At 39.1% G+C, this 22399-nt stretch overlaps 1 protein-coding gene and 1 non-coding gene across 10 annotated transcripts in view; both read left to right on the forward strand.

Annotated features, from left to right (window-relative positions):
• Window positions 1-21134, forward strand: part of ZC3H11A (zinc finger CCCH-type containing 11A) — a 42611-nt gene extending 21477 nt beyond the window's left edge. For 8 of the 9 annotated variants that reach the window (XM_059413158.1, XM_059413161.1, XM_059413162.1 and 5 more), the window contains 14 exons: window positions 2306-2429; window positions 3506-3709; window positions 3831-3947; window positions 4631-4711; window positions 5506-5616; window positions 6358-6420; window positions 7752-7850; window positions 9515-9583; window positions 14578-15081; window positions 15421-15500; window positions 16797-17127; window positions 18123-18289; window positions 18661-18728; window positions 19141-21134. In XM_059413158.1, coding sequence (XP_059269141.1) covers window positions 2306-2429; window positions 3506-3709; window positions 3831-3947; window positions 4631-4711; window positions 5506-5616; window positions 6358-6420; window positions 7752-7850; window positions 9515-9583; window positions 14578-15081; window positions 15421-15500; window positions 16797-17127; window positions 18123-18289; window positions 18661-18728; window positions 19141-19399 — 2277 coding nt within the window. In that variant the 3' untranslated portion in view covers window positions 19400-21134. The remainder of the gene's footprint in view (window positions 1-2305; window positions 2430-3505; window positions 3710-3830; window positions 3948-4630; window positions 4712-5505; window positions 5617-6357; window positions 6421-7751; window positions 7851-9514; window positions 9584-14577; window positions 15082-15420; window positions 15501-16796; window positions 17128-18122; window positions 18290-18660; window positions 18729-19140) is intronic. The other variant, XM_059413167.1, reaches the window with a different exon arrangement.
• Window positions 17505-17607, forward strand: LOC132026335 (U6 spliceosomal RNA). The gene has a single exon (XR_009406855.1). It is a non-coding gene; the product is annotated as a U6 spliceosomal RNA (small nuclear RNA).
• Window positions 21135-22399: the final 1265 nt, after the last annotated feature.

Raw genomic sequence — 22399 nt, forward strand, 5'->3', positions numbered from 1 at the left:
CCTGACTTACACACTGCCGGCTGAGATAGATAGATAAATATTCTTTTAAGTGTACATGTAAACATTTAAATCAGTCTTCTTTCCTTCCTTCCTTCCTTTCTCTCTCTCTCTTTCTCTTTCTTTCAGTAGTAAGCTCTATGCCCAATGTGAAGCTTGAACTCATGACCCCGAGATCAAGAGTCACATGCTCTGCCAATCGAGCCAGCCAGGCGCACCTATAATTTCTTTTTTATGTCTGAGAATTCTATACTCAAGTGGTTCTCTTTGGGGAATAGCATGGCAGGCATTTACTAATCATTTTCCAAGTGGTTTTCATTATTTGTATGTTACTTTTCATTTAGAAACAAAATCCAGTAAGTACATTTTTAAAAGGGAAACTATTGATACGGAAGGATTAGGAGATTTTGTCAGTTGAAATACGACACTGACAATAAATGTCAGGTGACTCCTGTATACAGAGGGTACATTACAGAAGTCCTTCAGTAATTTGAAAACTGCTTCCAGGAAAGAAAAACTTAAGCAAAGACAGACCCAGGAGCAAGAAAGATTGGCATTAGGTTCTGCCTTGAGGAGGGAGTAATTGAGTAATTGTAGTTTCTATTTAAAAAACAGTGGTAGCTGTTGTATTTAACTTTTTGGGTGTGCCAGGAGAATGATAAATCCTGTCCAAATTTTTGAAAGGTAAAGGAATTTGCTGTACTTTTTAAAAATGGGCAGTCCACATGTGGCATTAATTTAGGACATAAATCTTGTGAATACTTTTTTTTAGCAAACTGCATTTCAGAGATGTTGAGCTAATTTATGTTTGTATTAGCAGTACCGTTGGACTGTGTGGTTCTGCATCCCCACTGACACGGTGTACTGTCAAATTTTCAGTCTCTCCCTATAATAGATTTTCATCTTTGCTCTTTCCTGGTACATTTGAGGATCTTTTTGTGATGGTCATTATTTCTGTTTCTCTTGTTATATTTTCAGCTTCTGAAGTAATGCTGCTGTGCTTTCCTAGAATTTTAAACCTTAGCTTGCTTATGATGAGAGCTCCATCATATTCCAATAGATTCAAATCTGTCTTCGTCCTTTGTCCCTTGGTTGTCACTAACCACTTCCTCTAAGCTTATCACTATCTTGAATACTCTACCATAGAGAAATTTTGCCTGCTTTGATAGCCCCATCAGTGGAATCACAGAGTGTGCACTGTTGTGCCTAGCTTCTTCCTTCTGCACTGTCCTGTGTTCAATGTAGGGACGGTTTATTCCTTCTCAGTACTGGGTAGCATGCTATTGTGCGAATAAACTACATTGTATTTATCAGTGCTGGTAATAGTGTACATTTGAGTTTCCATTTTGGAGCTATTAAAATAGTATTATCCTGAACCATTCTTTATACATGTCTTTTTTTTTTTTTTTTTCCCATTTATTTATTTATTTATTTATTTATTTATTTGAGAGAGGGATAGATTGATCACAAGTACGCAGAGAGGCAGGCAGAGAGAGGGGGAAGCAGACTCCCCACTGAGCAGAGAGCCTGATGTGGGGCTTGATCCCAGGACCCTGGGATCATGACCTGAGCAGAAGGCAGAGGCTTAACCCACTGAGCCACCCAGGCGCCCCTCTTTGTACACATCTAATGTATATCTGAGAATTAATGTATCTATTTTGGCTGGACATATGCCCTATGATCCAACAGTTTATTCTAGGTATGAAGGTGTCTTTTTCCTCATTCCCCTTCATAAGAGTGAGGTAACTTAGGAAGGAAAAGTACCATCCTTAGTGTGTTATTTGTACCTTACTTTGAGAAGTCACGAAAGTGAAAATTTTTCTCAAAGCTGTGAGCTCTCAGTTTTAAATAAACTCCAGGGTATTGGGTCCTTTCTCTGTGCTAAGTGTTTCATATACATTATTTCATTTTATCCTCCTAAGAAGCCAAGTAGATAGCTCTTATTTACTGCCATTTTTATGACTGAGGAAACTAAGGCTGAGAGGCATTAAATTATTTGTCCAACATCACATGGCCAGTATGTAGCATAATGTTATCTTTGGTTCCATAATCTTAACTAATATATTGTCCCTCTTCTCTAAATTAAACGTAGGCACCTTAGGGGTTCCACCAGCAGGAGATGAGCTACTTTCCTACTCCCTTCATCTCTCCCTCGAGCATGGAGGGCCCCTTTCAGCAACCCCTCTTCTTCTGCTCACCATCTGTTCACATGCCTCAGAGTTTTGAAGCCTGAATGAACTTTATTCAGAAAACAAATGACCACACACCTCATTTTTTATTTGAAAACAATGTATTTTTCTTCCTATAGAAAAAACGTAGTGAGATTCCTTGTTACTGGGAAAATCAGCCAATGGGATGTCAAAAACTAAACTGCGCTTTCCATCACAACAGAGGACGTTATGTTGATGGCCTTTTCCTACCTCCAAGCAAAAGTAAGATGTGTTTTTAATTTTTAAAAGAATAATTGCTATTTAATGAACACCTGCTTATGTACATTGGACAGAGTATTTTACAACATTGCCTTTTAGTCTTGGGAGAGAGCAGTTTTATTTCTACTTTACAGATGAAGGAACTGAACTTTTAATTGAGGTTAAATGACTTGTATATAGCCATAGTCATAAACAAATTAAGTATCACAGTTAGGATTAAAACTTCATTACCAAAAGTCATGCTGCCTCCCAAATGTTTCTTGGCATGACAGTTTAGGTTACTATACCTTCATTTCCCATTTTCTTATAAGACCCAGTGTGTTTTCCAAAAGAAACCGGATTCTCCAGGCCAGGGTTTGGCAAATCTGGTCCTTCACCCATTTTATAAAATAAAGGTTTATTGGAAGGAAGCCATGCCTGTTCATTCACATATTTTCTATGGCCAGATTTTGTGCTCCTTCTCCACAGAGTTGAGACACAGAGGTCTACAAAGCCTAAAATACTTAATATCTAGCTCTTCACAGGAAAAGTTTGCCAGCCCAACTCTAGGCTATAATCTAAAATAAAATTTATATTCCCCCCAAAACTGGTTTTTACTTGCCTTATCTCCTTTAACATTTCCTACTGGAATGATCAGCCATTTAAAAGCCACATCTTACGCAATTAAAATTTGATGGCTACATGTTGTCCCTTCTGTTTAAGAGAAAAAAGTGGGCTTAGTTCAGAAGTATTATCTACCATGTCTTTTAACAGCTCCTTTTTTGCTGAGCAGAAAGCTTCGAATTTCAATATTAAAATTAAATGTCTAGAATTTGTAAAGTTTTATGCACCTGGTGTCCAGATTATTCTGTCTTTTGAACACATACTTTGAACATTGTGTACAGTGAAGAGTTACTAGCTAAAAGCCATTTTTTCCCTCCCTGGGAGTTGAGAACCTAATTGTGAGAATGGAGAAATCAGGTAAAAAGACTTAAGTGGTTGAGGGAAAAGCACCAAACTTAGCATATGTGGTTGGAGATTTTTGATGAATTGGGACTTTATCTTCTATTTTTAATTTATGACTGATGTTGTATGTTCAGCTGTGTTGCCTACTGTGCCTGAGTCACCCGAAGAGGAAGTGAAGGCTAACCAGCTCACAGTTCAGCAGAACAAATTGTCTGTCCAGTCTAATCCCTCCCCTCAGCTGCGAAGTGTTATGAAAGTAGAAAGTTCAGAAAATGTTCCTAGCCCCACCCATCCACCAGTTGTAATCAATGCTGCTGATGATGACGAAGATGATGATGGTAAGTTTTAGCTCTTTCTTTAAGGCAAATAACTGATCAGGGTCACTCAGTGAATTGGAATCAAGATTAAAACTTGAGGCCCTCTGTTAATTGTAAATTTGCCTCATCTGTCGATATATAGATCAGTTTTCCGAGGAAGGTGATGAAACCAAAACACCCATCCTGCAACCGCCTCCTGAAGCTCATAATGGATTACGGACAGCCTCTGCCCGGAAACCTGGAGTCAATTTGAAGCAAGGTAAGAAGAAGCTGCTTTGATCTGCTTCCTGCTCATAAATCTAAAAGCACTGTTGAATGTGCCCAAACTACTTTAAATACATTTGAAATTTAGATCATGGGGGCACCTAGCTGGCTTAGTCGGTTAAGCTGCTGCCTTCAGCTCAGGTCATGATCCCAGCGTTCTGCGATCAAGCCCTGCATGGGGCTCACTGCTCGATGGAGGGCCTGCTTCTCCTCCTCCCTCTGCTGTTCTCCTGCTTGTGTGCTTTTTCTGTCAAAAAAATAAATAAAATCTTTTTTTTTTTTTTTTTAAAGATTTTATTTATTTATCAGAGAGAGGGGGGGGGAGAGAGCGAGCACAGGCAGACAGAATGGCAGGCAGAGGCAGAGGGAGAAGCAGGCTCCCCGCTGAGCAAGGAGCCCAATGCGGGACTCGATCCCAGCACGCTGGGATCATGACCTGAGCCGAAGGCAGCTGCTTAACCAACTGAGCCACCCAGGCATCCCAATAAATAAAATCTTAAAAAAAAAAAATTTAGATCATGATCACTACCACCTCTCTGTCCCTGACTCTACAGTACACACACCCATACTGACACTTGCTTTCTCTTACTCATTCAGAAAACATTTGCTTGTGCACAAATAAAATGCAAAGGGCATGAGATGTTAGTTCCTCATGTGATTTCTGTTTGGGTTTCTCAGGTGAATGTTTGAATTTTGGAATCAAAACTCTTGAGGAGATTAAGTCAAAGAAAATGAAGGAAAAATCCAAGAAGCAAGGTGGTAAGTCATCAGTTATGACACAGACATTTGAATTTTGCTGGAGAAGAGTAACAAGGAGACTTCTGATAACAAGGACACTGGCAAGAGCCAAAATGATCACATAGATTTTGACTTCTGTGGCTTGTTTGAAGTAAAACACAGACTTACTTAAATCAGGGCTGCTTTTTTAGTACTTGAAAGAACTGCTCTATCTTCAGAAATACAACTCCAAAGAACTACATATAAAAATCATATTGAGAGGAAGACCTTTATTTTGTAGTAGATGAATTCTTCTTAGGGGCTGCTGGAATTTACTAAGGTTGACTTAGCCTGGTCAGTCTATATTTCCAACCCTAAAAATTACAGATAGAGTGTGAAATGTAGAGTTAAAAAGGATCACATGGTTGGTTTTAAGTATTGGCTTGCCAAAGCTTGTTCTGTAGGAACCTTGGAGTTGTGTTTTTCAGGTGATTGAATATAGATTTTAAAAGGTCAAATTGGCTTGGTGGCAGTGTGCTTCAGGTTAACCTTACAATGTTAGCCTTTTCGGTAAATAAAAGTAGATTGAGGGCCTAAGTCACTGAAAATTTTGTATTTTATTTTTACCTTGTGCCCAAAGTAGATAAGAGATAGGGATGATCTCCTTTCCCCCACCCTACCCCAATTCACTGTAGGCAAATAGGAACAGAAAAACTGGCTTATAGTCATCCAGTGGTCGGTATTGAACTTAACTGATCACAGAAGCAAAATTTCTTGGCTTATAATAGCTTTATTTTCCATAAATTATTTGCTGTTCTTTGACTTGCTTTATTCAGAAGGTTCTTCCGGAGTTCCCAGTCTTTTACTCCAACCTCAGCCCATTCCAGGTCCTGAAAAAGAGAATGTCCGGACTGTAGTGAGGACAGTAACTCTTTCCAGCAAACAAGGTGAGGTATAGGTAGGTCTAGGTTGAGAGTTGTCAGGCTGCCACTTCTTAATTGAGCAAGCCAAGTCCTTGAGTGTAGTGTGCCTTTGATGGGTTTGCAGGAAGACCTTAGTATGTTGGTCAGATAGAAGGATGAAAAAGAAAAATCAGTGCATTTGACTCTTTAAAGGTTGAAATTCTTGCTCAAGCAGCTCTCATATTTAGGTATATTTAATTTTAAATACTCTTTATCTGTATCCGTTCAGCAAATTTATTGACTGCCCATTATGGGTAAAGAACTATAGTAAACTTTATAAATTCTAGAAATATGTAGGACTTTTCCCTTAAGAGTTTTAAACCTGGTAAGAAACATGACACAAGTAATTGTAGTATACAGATATATTTAAATGTGCTGTTCAAACAACAAAGAACTAGAGGAAAGAGAGCTCACTTGCAAAAGTATAGCTTAGGTTTGGTAAGCAATTCAATTGATTATAACACACCTGTTTTCATGTACTTGGCTGCTGTTAATTATTAGGACTGTATTACCGATTCCCTTTGGGCTGTGCATTTGGCTATTTAAATTACTATTTAATAGATTAAATCTTTTTTTACACCATATGACAGTCTTAATACTGAGATCTGACTTTCAAGAGACTTTCTGGGTGGGCTTAAGACATCAGAACATATTTTGTACCCATTATTATTACTGAATACAGAAAAATTAGCTAATTTAGAGAAATTCTGTTTTTTGCCATTTCAGGAGAAGAACCCTTGGTAAGATTGAGTCTCACTGAAAGACTGGGAAAACGAAAATTTTCAGTAGGTGAGATGAATTTTGTGCAGATCCTTTGTTTTCTTCTGTTCATGCATTAACATGATAATGTTCCCCCAAACTGCCTTTATACAATGTCCTGTCGATACTAATTTATTTGCTGGTCCCTCTGAATGCTTGGCTGAAGGAACTTAGAAAATTCTTTGTTTTTCACATGTGCATTATACCTATTACTGATTTACAGAAATTTAGAGTGTTAGAATTTAAGTAGATTATAACCAGCTTTTTAGAAGGTACTCTGTTGAAAAAACAGTAAAGAAGATACTTCTTTGTTTCTTTGGACAAATGAAATTTGAGTTTTTTAGAGGGGAAAAAAGTGTCCGGTTAATATAATTTGGTCCCTGAGTTTACTGATGCTATTTTATGTTTAGGGAAGTGTTTTATCATATTATTGAATTGTTATGTATATACTCTAATGTATCTGTCTCAAAAGAATTTTGAAAATTTTGTCTGATTTCAGCTATTTCTTCATATTTTCCTTAAAGTATGGTTACAAACATGAAATATTACCTATTTTGTGTTCTCTTTGATACCATTTTCACTGCCTAAGAAGTTTTAGGTAAAAAATAACAGCTTTTTAAATTCCACATACATATAAACTTTGTTATTTTTTGGTCTCACATTTAAATTATAAATAGAGTAGAGAGAAAAATCATACCCTGTGTAGGGTCTTTCGAATTTTTAATGGGATGCCGCAAAGATTATCTTTAGTTGAGCAATGTGAAAAACAATTTTTAACTTGTGACATTTAATCAACTCATATTGAACAGTATAATATAATAAACCACAAGTCAGGAAACTTGGTAAGGTCTTGGCTCTGTCACTAACTGGTGACGAGTTTTTTATAATCTTAGATGTCTTATCTATAAGTGAAGAATGGGGGCTATTTGGTCTTCGCATTTATCATGTCATGGAAAAATACAAAGATTCCTTTGCTGTCTACCAGGAACATCCGAGGTGCATTTAAGCACAGATATGTCTGGAATTGGGCCAAGTGGCCATTTAAGATGGTTTTTGTATGTGAAGTTTTTCTCACATATTACTAATGCTGAATTTTTGCCTTAATCAGGGCTTATTCTCCATTTGTAGTTTTAGTCCATTATTTGATAGATGTTGATATGTGCTTCTACTCTTTGTCCCTTTAGTCATTTCTTCCTTCTGGTACATTTTTATTCTCTAACATTGAGTTTTCTGAGCACACTAGTGAATGAACACACCATATCAATGCAGAAAACTGACAGACTTATTCTGCATTGTCTCTTTTGCTTGTATTTCTTGACCTTGTTGAAGATTGATTTGAACTAAGTTCTCTCCGTTTGTAGGGGGTGACAGCGATCCTCCGTTAAAGCGTAGCCTTGCACAGAGGTTAGGGAAGAAAGTGGAAGCTACAGAAACGAACACTGACAAAGCACCAAAGAAAGGTACCTGTGTTCTAATACACTGTGTGTGTGTGTTCATGATGCTTGTTCTTTGTAATGTTAACAGACGTTGTTCATCATTCTTTTTTGCTCAGGTAAATTAGATTATCTTGTGTCTGCATTATTCTGCAAACATTTGAGTATTTACTCTGCTGGATTCTAGGGAGATGCCACTGGATAGAATAAATACCATCACAGTCTTCAGGAACTTACAGTATAATGGCAGATAGGAATATTTATATATATTGTGATAAATTTCGTGATGGAAAAAGTACACAGTGTTATGGGAGCACACAGGAAGGGCATCTCTTACCATCTGTCAGGAAAGGGTCCCCAGGGCAAATTATATTGAAACCTAGACCAGAAACATGAGTTAGGAATAGGCAGGTAATGTTGAAGGACCAGAGCCTATGCTGAGGCAGAGAGAAAAATATATGCAAAGGCACAGAGCTAAGAAAGCAGGTTGTACTCAAGGGACTGAGTGTGGTTGAAACATAGAACTGGGGTAAAGAGCATGTTGACTGGAGAGGAGAAGGACATAGATCATTTGGAGCCTTTTAAACCAGGGTAGAGAGTTTGGGCTTAGTAGCAAACCATGGATGGGAAGGTTATGAACAAAATCAGAAGCTCAGATTTGCCTTTTAGAACCATTGGCCTGCCTAAAATATGGAGAAAGGTTAGAAGGACAAAAGTCCTATCTAGGATATGAGTTAGCAGCCTGTTATAAAATAATGTAGACAAGAGGAGTTAGTGGCATAGAATTTAGTGTTCTTAAAAGTTGGTATGGAGAGATGTGGACTAAATTGAGAGATATTTGGGAGTTAGAATGATTACGTGGTTGAAGTTCTATTTATAGAAAGAAGTCAAGGTTGGAATTTGTTTTCCTTTTATGACTTGGCAGTGAAACATGGTGTTAATTACTAAAAGAATAGGTGGTGTTTTTCCCCTTTTATTGTGTTTAGTTTTAACTTGTCTTGAAGATGAGAAACTTTTTTCCACTGTTCCTATAGCCCAAGAGGCTTTGATGAGTAGATGTCTTCATCTAGGGCCTTTCTTTGGATTCTCAGAGCAAACAACTTACTTTTTCTTTGCATTCATAACCTTTTCCTCCTTGCCTATTGATTATACTAAAAATTTTCATAACTAAAAATTACATTTTAAATAGATTGGGGGAGCCTTTTGATGCCATTAAGAGTATAAAAGTTTGTATAGTAATAAAAAAATTATTTCCCTGAGGGGTGCCTGGGTGGCTCAGTCATTAAGCATCTGCCTTCTGCTCAGGTCATGATCCCAGCGTCCTGGGATTGAGCTCAGCGGGGAGCCTACTTCTCCCCCTCCCACTTCCCCTGCTTGTGTTCCCTCTCTTGCTGGGTCTGTCTCTCTCAAATAAATAAGGAAAATCTTAAAAAAAAAAAAAAATTTCCCTGAATTCAATAGTTTTTGCTTTTCAAATCTAAAAAAAGATTATATTTTTTTAAGCCTTCCCAAGTGCTCTAGGGAATCCATGATTCACAGAGGTCTTGTTCTGTGGAAAAGAAAAATTTTAAGACCTTAAGAGATTTTTTTTTTAAAGTATTTGCATTAGAAAACAAACAAGCCTAATTTGTGAACTTTGAAAAAAAGGTCTCTGTTCAACTTTTGGTTTTTTTTAATGTGTTTTTTTACAGTTCACGTTTCCAAGTCTCTGAAGGAGCGATTAGGCATGTCAGCTGGTCCCAACAGTGAGGAGGCAGCAGGTAAGTAAACCCTAAGACCAGCTTCTGATATTTTTTTCCTTCCTGTAACAATATTTACTTTTTCTCCGATTTATTTTCTTGTTAGGTTAGGACTTGTGGTTAGGTTAAGGCTTGTGATTTTTGTGGTTTTATATATACGTTTTTTTCAAGTAATTGACAACTCACTAGTATTAATTCTTTTTTTAAGATCTTATTTATTGGCGAGAGAGAGAGAGAGAATGAGTAGTGGTGAGGGGTGGGGGATGGGGAGGGAGGGAGAGAGAGAAGCAGACTCCCTGCTGAGCAGGAAGTCTGCCCAGGGACTCGATCCTAGGATCTGGAAATCATGACCTGCACCAAAGGTAGATGTTTGACTGAGCCACCGAGGTGCCCCAAGATGTTTGACTGAGCCACCGAGGTGCCCCATGAATCCTCTTCTTAAAAGATGGTGAAATGATGACTTCACCACAGCATTAGTAGCTAGAAACTAGAAACCACCTAAACACCCAACAAAAGTTCAACTAAGGTGCTTATGTACAAAAGTAATTATTGTCACAAGTCATATTTTGAACAATAATGATTTGAAAAACTTCTCACCTCGTATTGAATGAAGAAAGGTTACAAAAGAACATATACTGCTTTTGACCTTTGGATTTAGAGTAAGAATCTTATTTTGTGGGGGTGATGAAGCTTATTTTCTCATTGTAAAAACTTAATCTTAGAAATAACATCCTTATGTATGAGATGATTCCAGTTTTGTAAAGATAAAAATACATGCCTGGGGGAAACACTGCAAAAATACACCAAAATAATTTTCTTCTCGGTATTCTATACTCTTCCTGTACTCTGATTTTTAACGCTTTTAAATCATAAGATCTAACCACTTAGTGTTTATATGTATATAGTTTAAAGAACAGTAAAATGAACCTGTACCCCAGCCATCCTGTTCTTTTGTACCTCACTCGTCTGATTGAGCCAGGCTGGCGCCCCTCAGTTTGCTGCTTTTTCATTTTTATGTCTATGTTTATGAATGGTGTTAGCCTGTGTTTCTGTTTTTTCATCCTATCCTTATCTGGTTTATATATTAAGATTTTTACCAGCATCATAAAAGGAGAGTCTGATGTCAGACATTCCTACCCCCCCCCTTTTTTTTTTAAGATTTTTATTCATTTGACAGAGATCACAAGCAAGCAGAGAGGGAGAAGCAGGCTCCTCGCTGAGCAGAGAGCCCGATGTGGGGCTCGATCCCAGGACCCTGATATCATGACCTGAGCTGAAGGCAGAGGCCCAACCCACTGAACCACCCAGGCGCCCAGACATTCCTACCTTTTTGTAAAGAACCTGGGTTTATTCTTCAGAAACTTTTAGAATTTTCTCTGTATTCTTCCCTACTGTGTTGGAATTTTAGTACAGTAGGTCTAAACATGGCACCTTTGGTTTATTCAGCCCAGTGTTCAGTAGGCCTTCCAGATCTGAGGACTTAGTTCTAGAAAACATTGCTCTCATTTCTGAGTATGTCTTCCCAGACTTCCTTTGGTTTCTCTGTGCATTCTTACCAGACAGAAGCTGAAATGGCAGGACATAGGCTTCACGTCTCTTTTAACTTTGCCGTCATGCTCTCCACTCCTTGGCTTTTTGTTTGTCTCTTTGTTTGGTTTTGATTTTTGCCTCACCTTCTCTGGTCTTTGCTTGGCTTTATTATCTAGGTCAGGAATTGACAGACTTTTTCTATGGAAGGTCAGATAGCAGATGTTTTCAGTTTTGGCATTGCAATCTCCTCACAGCTACTGCACCATGCCATCGTCATGCAAAAGCAGTCCTGTGCAGTATGTCTGTCCATCCGTTTGTCCGCGCAGCTGCGTCCTAATCAAGCTGTGTTTACACAATGGAGGCAGAGGCCCATCTGCTGTAGTCTGCCAGGCCTCTTCTAGATGGCTGATTTTTGACCAGCCTTGTCTCTTTGATGCTTTTTCAGTTCCTTTGGTAGGGTTTATTTGTGCATCTGTGTCTTGTTTGTTTGTTTTTGAAGACTTACTGGTTTGACAGAGAGATAGCAAGAAGGAACACAAGCAGGGGGAGTGAGAGAGGGAGAAGCAGGCTCCCTACTGAGCAGGGAGCCCAATGCTGGTATTGATCCCAGGACCCTGGGATCATGACCTGAGCCAAAGGCAGACACTTAACAACTGAGCCACCCAGGTACCCCAAGTGCTCCTGTGCATTTATCTTCCAAAGACCTTTTTTTTTCTCCTGGTTTTATAGCCTGATTTCGGGCTCTCCTAGAGTTTCTACTTGGAATCATTTAAAAAGAGAAAAAAAAAAGTGTGTATTATTTTGTCATCTTTATCACTTCTTTGTTTTGATCCACTTTTAATGTTGTTGTTTAATAGCACTTGGGTTTCCTGTGGCGGTTCTAAAGGTCTTACTCCCAAGTGGTCCTCTCTCCTAACTGGGAGGCACAAGTGAGGGCTGCCTGCATTGGGGAGGGCATGCTAAAAGGCAGCTTACAGGGGCACCTGGGTGGCTTATTCGGTTAAGTGTCTGCCTTCTGCTCAGGTCATGATCCCAGAGCTCTGGGATCGAGGCCCGCATCAGGCTCTCTGCTCAGTGGGGAGTCTGCTTCTACTTCTCCCTCTGCCTGCCTGTCTGCCTACTTGTGCTATGTCTGTCAAATAAATAAAATCTTAAAAAAACTAAAAATAAATAAAAGGCAGCTTGTGTGGGTTGCAGGCTAGAAGTTTGGGGGCCCATACCATTGCCACAGTAAGAAAGATTCTTTCCTTCCCTGGCTTTCCTTTTGCCTCTTCTCCCCTGTTGTTTTTCTGCTTGGCATTTGTTCATCTTCTCCTCCAGCCCCACCTCCTAACTCGCTCCCCTTCCCAGCAGATTCTCCTCTTTTCCAGGAGCAGTTCCCAGAAGGTGGTCATGACTGGTCCACGTGTGCTGTACGGCATCCTTATATTTCTACCCACGGTCGCTTTTCTTACTAGTTAGGCAGTTTTCTTTGACTACTGGGAAGAACAGATCTCAATCCTACAGTTTCATTTGTTCTTTTTCTCTTTTTCTGTAAATTCATATAGCTGCTGTCTTCTCTCAGAAATCCCTCAAGATTTATGATTTATGCTCTGTCAATGGCAGCTTATTCTCCACTGCTATTGTGGATTTATTCTATTTTTAATGTCTTCTCTGTTGTTTTGATAAAATTTTGGTAGAGTGGGGAAATAAAATCTTCAATCATTCACACAATTCCTTGGAGTGGTAATTTTGAGATCAATCCACCATCTTTAAGTGGGAAAAAAAATTTTTTTAAAGCCTAACAAAGTAATTCAGTATCTGCTTGAGTGCTTCCTATGTACCGTTATACTAAAATATTTCCAGTAATTACATTTAGTCAGTTTTCATGAAGTATCTAGTATGGCTGGAAATGCAGGACATTGCAGTACTGTGGGAGCAGTGCTGTGATCACAGAAATAAACTAGATTGAAATAAACTACATAGAAATAAACAGAGATTGGTGGGTGGTTCTAAATCGAACTTAGTTAAAACTAGGCAGCAAGAGAATGAGACCAATAGGGCACATTCTCTGTCGAAGGCACAGCATGTTCAAAAGATCAGAAGGTGAAACCAAACATGATATGTTTAAGGTTGTTAAAGGATATTTTTTGTTTTGGATCTTTCACTAAAAGCTGTTAATCAGGGGCGCCTGGGTGGCTCAGTCGGTTAAGTCTGCCTTTCAGCTCAGGTCACGATCTCATGGTCCTGGGATCAAGCCCTTGGACAGGCTCCCTGCTCAGTAGTGAGTTTGCTTCTCCTTCTCCCTCTGCCCCTTTCCCCTCCTCGTGCTCTCTCCCTCTCAAAAAATAAAAAAAATAAAACCTTAAAAAAAAAAAAAAAAGCTGTCCTTTAGTTAACAAATGCGTGTGTACGATCTCCATTATTTTTCTGGTTTTTCCCACATCACTTCATTATTTCTTTGAGCCCTCAGTAAAGATGAGCATATCTGTCAAGTGTGAAAGTTGCTCTTTAAACAGATGTAGCATGACTAACATATCATTAAAAATAGCTCTTCAGTAGCATGCCTGTGTCTGGGCCTTCCCCATTTTTCTTCTGTCTTGTTACCTGTTTTACTTCTATTCATCCTTCAAATGTCACTTAAACATTACTTCCTCTGAAAAGATTGCCTCGACTAATTCTTAGACAAAGGCTGGGGTTCTTGCTCTTTTATAGTATTCTACTTCCTGTATGAAAGTTGTCATTATTGGGGTTCCTGGCTGGCTCAGGCCATAGTGCATGCAGTGCAGCTCTTGATGGCAGGATCATGAGTTCAAGCCCCATTGGGCTTAGAGCTTGCTTTAAAAAAAAAAAAAACAAACCCACAAATTTAGTATTATCATATTGTAAACTACTTGTGGTCAGAGACTGTGTCTTATCATTGTATTTCTAGCACAGTGTCCCGCACGTGTTTATAATGAATGGAAGAATTAATTTATTGCCATTTTGTTAAGATTTATAATGACGGGGTGCCTGGGTGGCTCAGTGGGTTTGGGGCCTCTGCCTTCAGCTTAGGTCATGATCCCAGGGTCCTGGGATCGAGCCCCGCATCCATCAGGCTCTCTGCTCTGCAGGGAGTCTGCTTCCTTCTCTCTGCCTGCCTCTTTGCCTACTTGTGATTTCTGTCTGTCAAATAAATAAATAAAATCTTTAAAAAAAAAAAAACAAAAGATTTACAATGACAACCATCTCCAACTAATACATGGCTTTGAGATTCTTCAGGGATAAGCTTTTGACTAGAACCCCAACAAATTTTTGCCACCTAAGAGTTTTCTTTGAGGTCCACTACTGAAATGTGCAGTATTTTAAAACTGAAATTGAAACTAATATGCTTTGATCATTTTAATTACCTGTCTACAAGATAGCGCTCTATTAGGACTCTGCCCTGTTCTAAGAATAGACAGCATAAGTTGTTAAGCGGTGAACTCTAAATACAGTGACTTGTTTCTCCCTCCCCGTAAAAACAGAGCGAGGCACTAAAGTTGGTGAAATCCATGTGAAGACATTAGAAGAAATTCTTCTTGAAAAAGCTAGTCAGAAACGTGGAGAATTGCAACCTAAACTGAAGACCGAAGGACCTTCAAAAGTTGATGATACTACTTTAGGAACAAGAAGCCCCTCCACCATCAGAATCAAAACCTTCTCTGAGGTCCTGGCTGAAAAGAAACATCGGCAGCAGGAAGCAGAGAGACAAAAAAGCAAAAAGGATGTAACTTGCATCAAGCTAAAGACAGATAGTGAAATTAAAAAAACAGTGGTTTTGCCACCTGTAGTTACCAGCAAAGGACAATCAGAGGAGCCCGCAGGTAGAGCGAAGTCCATGCAGGAGGTGCACATCAAGACGCTGGAGGAAATTAAACAGGAGAAGGCACTGCGGGTACAGCAGAGCTCTGAGGGCAGCACCAGCTCCCAGCCTCAGCCTGAGGCCACCCCAGGGGCAAGGCGGCTTCTCCGAATCACAAAAAAAACAGGTAACACCACAGTTGGTCTGTAGTACCATTTCCCCAGATCATATTTCAAAGTGCAGTATTGCTCAGGATTTTCCTAGGAGTTCTGTGAGAACTTTACTCAGATAACTTTGAAGACCACTGGGTCAAATGCAGTTAAGCTCTTTCTTTGCAGGAGCGCTATTATATACACCTTTGATATTTTAAGGTGTTTTTTGAAACTTTATGAGGACGAATGGGCTTCATCTACAATTTTATTTGTTCTATCTTACCTTTATTTTCATTAAGAAAAGTTTTGCTTTCATCTGTTCTGAAGTTGCAACCTAAATGAAATAATTAATGGTGGTTTTAATGTGAATATAGGTATAAAAGAAGAGAAGAAACTACAAGAAGGGAGTGAAGTTGCTTCCCAGAGCGGGGTTAATAGAACAGAAACTAAAGAGGTGAGTTTATTTAAGATCATTTCATGGTTTTATTCATGGCGGGCGAAGGCCAGGTGGATGATAAAATGTGCCTTTTAGTTTTAGCTAATAAATTTCTTTTTAATGCTTTAATAATAAACTAGGTAAACAGTTACACTTTTTTTAATAAAAATTTCATTTTTTTTTTTTTTTAAGATTTTATTTATTTGACAGAGAGCACACACAAGTAGGGGGAACAGCAGGCAGAGGGAGAGGGAGAAACAGGCTCCCTGCAGTGTGGGCTCGATCCCAGGACTGTAGGATCATGACCTGGGCCAAAAGCAGATGCCCAACGATTGAGCCACCCAGGCACCCCTATGCTTACACTTTTCTATGAGGATTTTGTGTACTTGGGTTTTTATTTGTTGTCTGCCCCTTAAAATTGTTGTTGCTGTTTTTTAACTAAGCATAATGGCACTCACTGTACAAAAATTGGGAACTTTTATCTTTTAAAAGAATTAAAACCCCATAATTCCGCAACCCAGATACAACACCCTATAGCTTTTTTTTTTCAGGTATTTTTCTCAAGTCTTTTATTTATGTACATATGTATGTGAACTTGTTCATTGTCTAACTCATGTTTAGAAAGTAATTGATACCTCCATAGTGTAACACTTAGCAGCCTGCTTTGTTTTTGCTGTATTCATAGTTCTTTGGGATGTCCATTTTTACTGACCACATAATGTTCTATTATGTCAGTGTAGTCTGCTTCTGGACATTAAGATTTTGCTTTACACAATTAAAGTAATGAACATCATTGTATATAAATCTTGGTGCAAGTGTCTGATTATTTGGGAGGCATTTGTATCTGACTTAGGGTCATGATTGTCTGTGCCTACAAAATCAGGGTTTTCATTGTTTCATACATCTTTAACTTTCATCTTCAGCTAGGTATTTTCTATTTAATATCAAAGAGCAAAAGCTCTTGTATTTTAGATCATGTTAAACTTTGCTTGACATGGATGTCAGCCCAGTAAATTATAAACAAGATTTTCTTAATTGAGATAAAATTGACATATTTTTTCTTTTAAACAAATTTTTGTTTTGTTTTGTTTTGTTTTTAAGATTTTATTTTTTAAGTAACCTGTACACCCAGCGTGGCGCTCGAACTCACAACCTCGAGATCAAGAGTCACTTGCTCTGCCGAGTCAGCCAGGGACCCCAAGTTTTTTTTCGGTTGTTTTAATTGAGCTATAAAGCCTGGTAACTTACAAATAATTATCATACAGATTGTTAGAGGTATCGAATTTTAAATCTTTCATATAAATTTACACTCAGGTTTCAGAAGAGGCCACAGGAGTTGGCATTACTAAAATTCAAGTCAAGAGATGTGAGACCATGAGAGAGAAGCACATGCAGAAACAGCTGGAGAGGGGAACCTCACAGAAGGAGAAATCAGTTCTGACACCTCTCCGGGGAGACGTAGACTCTTGCAATACTCAGATAGGAGAGAAGCCGGTGCTAACTCCTGTGCCGGGCCTCACACGGCACCTGGCAAAGCGGCCTTCCACAAAGTCATCCCCAAAAGCAGAGGTGGAAACCTCAGGGAGTGGGGACTCGATATTGAATGTGAAGTGTGCAGCACAGAGCTTGGAAAAACGGAGTAAAGGTAAGTCGTTTTTCTAGTGTGTCTTGCTTTAGGATTTGAAAATTACCAAGTTTCTAATAACTCCCTAGCAGCAAGTTAAATTCCATTTGTGTTGTATACTTGTCACATAGGTGAAAAGTAGTATTTCTGATAATTGTACTTAAAAGGACAAATCTTCTTTCTCAGAATTTAAAATTGCTGTTTAAAAAGCTTTGTCTAAGGGCACCTGGTGGCTTGGTCTATTAAGCCTTGGGCTCATGTCATGATCCCAAGGTCCAGCGATTGAGTCCCGCATCGGGCTCCGTGTTTAGTGGGGAGTCTATGCCTCCCCCCCTTCCCCTGCTCGCCCACTCTCTAAAATTAAAATATTTTTTAAAAAAATAAAAGCTTTGTTTAAAGCTCACTTTGGCAGCACATATACTAAAATTGGAATGCCCCAGAGATTAGGGTGGCCCCCTTTGCAAGAATGATACACAAATTCATGAAGCATTCCATATTTTTAAGTAAGTCATGGGGACGTAACATAGCATGGTGACTATAATTAAGAATACTGTATTGCATATTCAAAAGTTGCTAGGAGAGTAGATCTTAAAAGTGCTCACACAAAAAAATTGTAACTGTATGGTTATGGATTAACTAGACTTCTGTGACGATCATGTAGTCATGATATATACAAATATTAAATCATTATGTTGTATTCCCAAAACTAATACCATGTTATATGTCAACTATACCTCAGTGGGGGGATAAAAACTCTCTGTGGTGCATCTTTCCTCTGGTTTTGAAGAAGAAAAACACCAGGGAACAGAAGAACAGTAGCGAAGTCAAGAGCCAGTGAAAAGAATTATTTGAGTATACACTTTATGGCCACATTGTAGTGCACATTGTTTATGGATTATTTTCAGTTTAGGGGTGTGTGTGGTATTTCTAGTATTGCGAAGGAATTTAGATATTCTTAAGTTATTCTCCGTGTGAAAGAGAAATTATTTTAGCTATTATTTTTTTCTCCCTTGCAGCTAAACCCAAAGTCAATGTGAAGCCATCTGTGGTTAAAGTTGTCTCATCCCCCAAATTGGCCCCCAAACGCAAGGCAGTGGAGGCGCACCCTGCTGTCATTGCCGCTGTGAAGCCGCTCAGCTCCAGCAGCGTCCTGCAGGAAAGCCCCACCAAAAAAGCAGCTGTGGTAAGTAGTAGGTCTGGCTGGGTGGTATTTTGCACAGTGTGGTAGGAAAGCAGGGAGCAGTCACTGTGCTAGCTCTCTCTGTCCGTGTGCTACTTCTGCCATTTCCAAAGCATCTTAGTTATTTAGGTTGCTACTGTATTTTATATTCACAGACATTTGTGGAGTGGCAGAATGGAATTTTTTTTTTAACTAATTCTTAAGGGGGGCAAGATACTTGGCTTATTTCTATACTCAACCTTTAGATGACTTATTCTTGGATTTCCGAACTTACGGAATGATAACCATGATTCTAAGAAAGTGCCAAAGTAAATGAATATGCTCAAATAAGAAAAGCCCGACTCCCACTGAATTACCTTCCTTTTACTTTTTAGGCAGTTGTCCCACTCCTTTCTGAGGACAAATCAGTCACTGTGCCTGAGATGGAAAAACCTAGAGACAGGTAATACCTTGCAGTTCTTCTTAACCAAACTTTAGGTTACTATATGCACTAGAGAATGACAGTGCTTAAATAAATCTTCAAACATGTCCAGCTTAGCCACTCACACCAACTTAATAGCCAACTTAAATAAATCTGCTAAACTTCCAATTAATTACAAGAAAACATGCACGCAGGGTTGCCGTTCTCCTTAGGTGCCGCTGTTTATATATTGACTGTATTATTTTTACAGTGTTTTAAATATCTGTTTGAATGGTTCTTTAAAAAGTTGAAAGTGCCTTATCTCAAGTCAGTATCTGTATTTTATTATCAGAGATGACTCTTTGCTAACTGTTCCTGAGACCACGCAGGACCATTCAGTCAATCATCAACAAAGGGCAGGTTTCTAATAATCTTTTGGGTTTTTCCCTTGCAGTCTTGTGTTGCCTCCAACCCAGTCCTCTTCAGATTCCTCCCCACCAGAAGTATCTGGCCCTTCTTCTTCTCAGATGGCCACGAAAACTCGCCGACTCAGTTCCACCTCAACAGGAAAGCCCCCACTTTCTGTGGAGGATGATTTTGAGAAACTAATATGGGAGATTTCAGGAGGCAAATTAGAAGCTGAGATCGACTTGGATCCTGGGAAAGATGAAGACGACCTTCTGCTTGAGCTGTCAGAGATGATTGATAGCTGAAGGCGGTAGAACATTTAAAAAAAAAAAAAAAACTGGACTTAGTTTCATCTATTATAACATTTACCCAAGATGATCGTTTCTTTAGTCTAGCATTTACCCCAAATCAGAAGTATACCTCTGAATTACCTGTATGTGTCCTGAATTCCTTGGGGTCAGATTTTTAAAGTCCCCTCGATAACCCATTTTGTCCATTCGATGCCATGGCTTAGCATCTGTGAGAAAAATATTCTGTCTTACACCTCTCCACAAAAAAACTGAGAGGGAGATCCAAGTCGAAGGGTGCAAGAGAACTTAGTGACTCCTTGAGGTGTTTGTCAGTTTGGGCTCCCCCCCCCTTTGCTGTAGTATTTCTTTTATGTATTGTCTTAATGTACTTATTAATGTAACCTGAGTTTGAAAAGGATGAAGACCAGCTGCTGCCAGTAAGGACCAAATTTCACTCTATCACTAAACAAAAGATCCACTCCGTCTGCGTTAAATTGTATGTCTTTTTAAAAGTATTTGGAGATTCAACTAAGCTTTAGAGAAGGCTGAGCAACTCTGGAAGCTCATAATCTGGACATAACTTTTTCGACCTGATTTCCATGCTTCTGCTGCTCTGTAAGCCTCTGAAGAGCAATAGCTAATTTTATTATTACTGTAATTTTTTTAAGGCTTTAAAGTGCCTCAGGGGTCCTCTGAAACTAATTTTCTATTTCTGGGATTCCCTGGATTCTTAATAAGAGATGGTGACATAATGATTAGAGGAATTCTTTTTTTAGCATGAAAGTTGTCCCTTCTCTTCTTCAGTACTTGCCTCCAACTGGCATTGAATTATCACAGGGATTAAAATCAGTTTAATTTTTTATTCTAACTCTCCCAGCAAACTCCTCTTGCCCAGTATTTATTTGGTGCCCATTAACCACCAGAGGGGAAAAAAAAAAATGAACTCCTCCAAGCTGCCAGTATTTGTCTCTGGACTGTAGCAGTACACTGAACTGTACTGTAGCGGGGGTGATTGAGATGCTCTGGGGGTGTATTGTATACCTTCCAGTTTTCTTCATTTCTGAATTGAATTTTCTTTTCTTGATGTCAGTCTCCTTCATACCACCTCAAGGTTTAGACTTGTGAAGGAACAAGTATGATGGGGATAAGAGTCTTGAAAGGAGACATATTGTACATAATCAGAAGGAAAAGGAAAGAAGGACTTGTCTGACTTGCAATTTTGCTGTAGGTGGCCAGTTCTGTTTCTCATAGGGAAATCTGGTCCACCTGTCGCGTTGGCTCCTAAGGAACTGCTGTTGTAAGCGGCTCATCAAGAGTTGCACCTCACGTAGCCTTGTTGGGAACATGGAAACGGAAGAAAGCCACAGGACTGCCCGTTCAGTCTTGGGAAGATCTGGATGATTCTGCACAAGCAAAAATGACTTGAAATTTATGTATAGACACCTCTCCACCAATCCATCTCCAGCTGACTGAATGTTGTATAATAGCCCTTCTCCAAAGCAGGGGTGGAATGTTCTGGTTTCACCACAAATTTTCTACTCATTTCATTTTTGGAATCCACTTAAAGATTCCAGGTCCCTTTTGTATATAACCTTTATCCTTTTGCTTTTTTAAAAATAATTTTGTTTCATATTTAAAGTCCTTGTATTAGTCAATGATTCATGTTCAGCATTATTTGAACCATTTGCCATTACAAGAAAGAGAAATACTTATTTGTGTTTTAAATAAAACTGGTGTAGGAAAGTCTGGACGTCATGAGTTAAATGGTCATACATCCCTTCAGCCTAGGATCTGCCTCGATGGGGGTCCAGTCACAATGTTGTTGGTCTCTTGCATAAATGCTCGAATTTCACAGATAACTGTGTGGCTTTAGAAACTTCTCACAAGGATGTATTGCCAAACTTAAAGTGTGCTGTTTTAACCGCATATACTTCAGGCAAGAATATTATTAAATGGGAGGATTTTCTTACCCAGCACTAATATAGAATCAGTATCCTTGTAGCTCAGGTAATGCCACTAATTTTTTTTTAAGATTTATGGGACACCTGGGTGGCTCAGTCGTTAAGTGTCTGCCTTCGAGTCAGGTCATGATTCCAGAGTCCTGGGATAGAGCCCTGCGTTGGGCTGCTCCCCAGGGAGCCTGTTCTCCCTCTCCCACACCCCTGCTTGTGTTCCCTCTCTTGTTGTGTCTCTCTGTGTCAAATAAATAAAATCTTTAAAAAAAAAAAAAATGATTTTAGAAAAAGGGCGTGTGCATGCCAGCAGGGAGTTGGGCAGAGGGAGAGAGAGAATCCCAAGCAGACCCTGATGCAGGGTTTCATCTCATGACCCTGAGATCAAGACCTGTACCAAAATCAAGAGTTGGACATTTACTGATTGAGCCACCCAAGGACCCCAATGATTTTTTTTTTAAAGGAGAGAGGATTCAGAAGTGATCTTAGATGGATTCAATTAAGAGCTTTGAAGCATGAAGTTATATTTAAAAATTTTCAGAAAAGTCCCAAGTGTTAGTGTGCCAAATTTTTAAGGAAATACAAATATTTTAGCTACCAAAGAACACAGATTTTTTCTAATAGCTGAACAAGTACAACTTTTAACAAAAAGCAAACAGACTGAGGCTCTTAAGTGACTGGCTCCCCCATTAGCAGGGAGTCTTTTGAGATTCTTTGCCTCTAACCCTAAGCCCCTTCATGCACAGCCTCTCTAAAATAATCTTTTTTTTAAAAATGTATTTTTTTAAGGTTTTTTGTTTTTTGTTTTAATTTATTTGACACAGAGAGAGTACAAGTAGGCAGAGCAGCAGGCAGAGGAAGAGGGAGAAGCAGGCTCGCCGCTGAGCAGGGAGACTGATGCGGGGCTCGATCCCAGAACCCTGGGATCATGACCTGAGCCGAAGGCAGATGTTTAACCAACTAAGCCACCCAGGCGCCCTAGTATATTGGGTTTTAAATGATTTTCAATTTTAACAGAAGAGGGCCCAAATGGGGATGCTGGGTGGCTCAGTCGGTTAAGCAT

The sequence above is a fragment of the Mustela nigripes genome, chromosome 10, assembly GCF_022355385.1.
Source record: "Mustela nigripes isolate SB6536 chromosome 10, MUSNIG.SB6536, whole genome shotgun sequence".
Classification (NCBI taxonomy): domain Eukaryota; kingdom Metazoa; phylum Chordata; class Mammalia; order Carnivora; family Mustelidae; genus Mustela; species Mustela nigripes.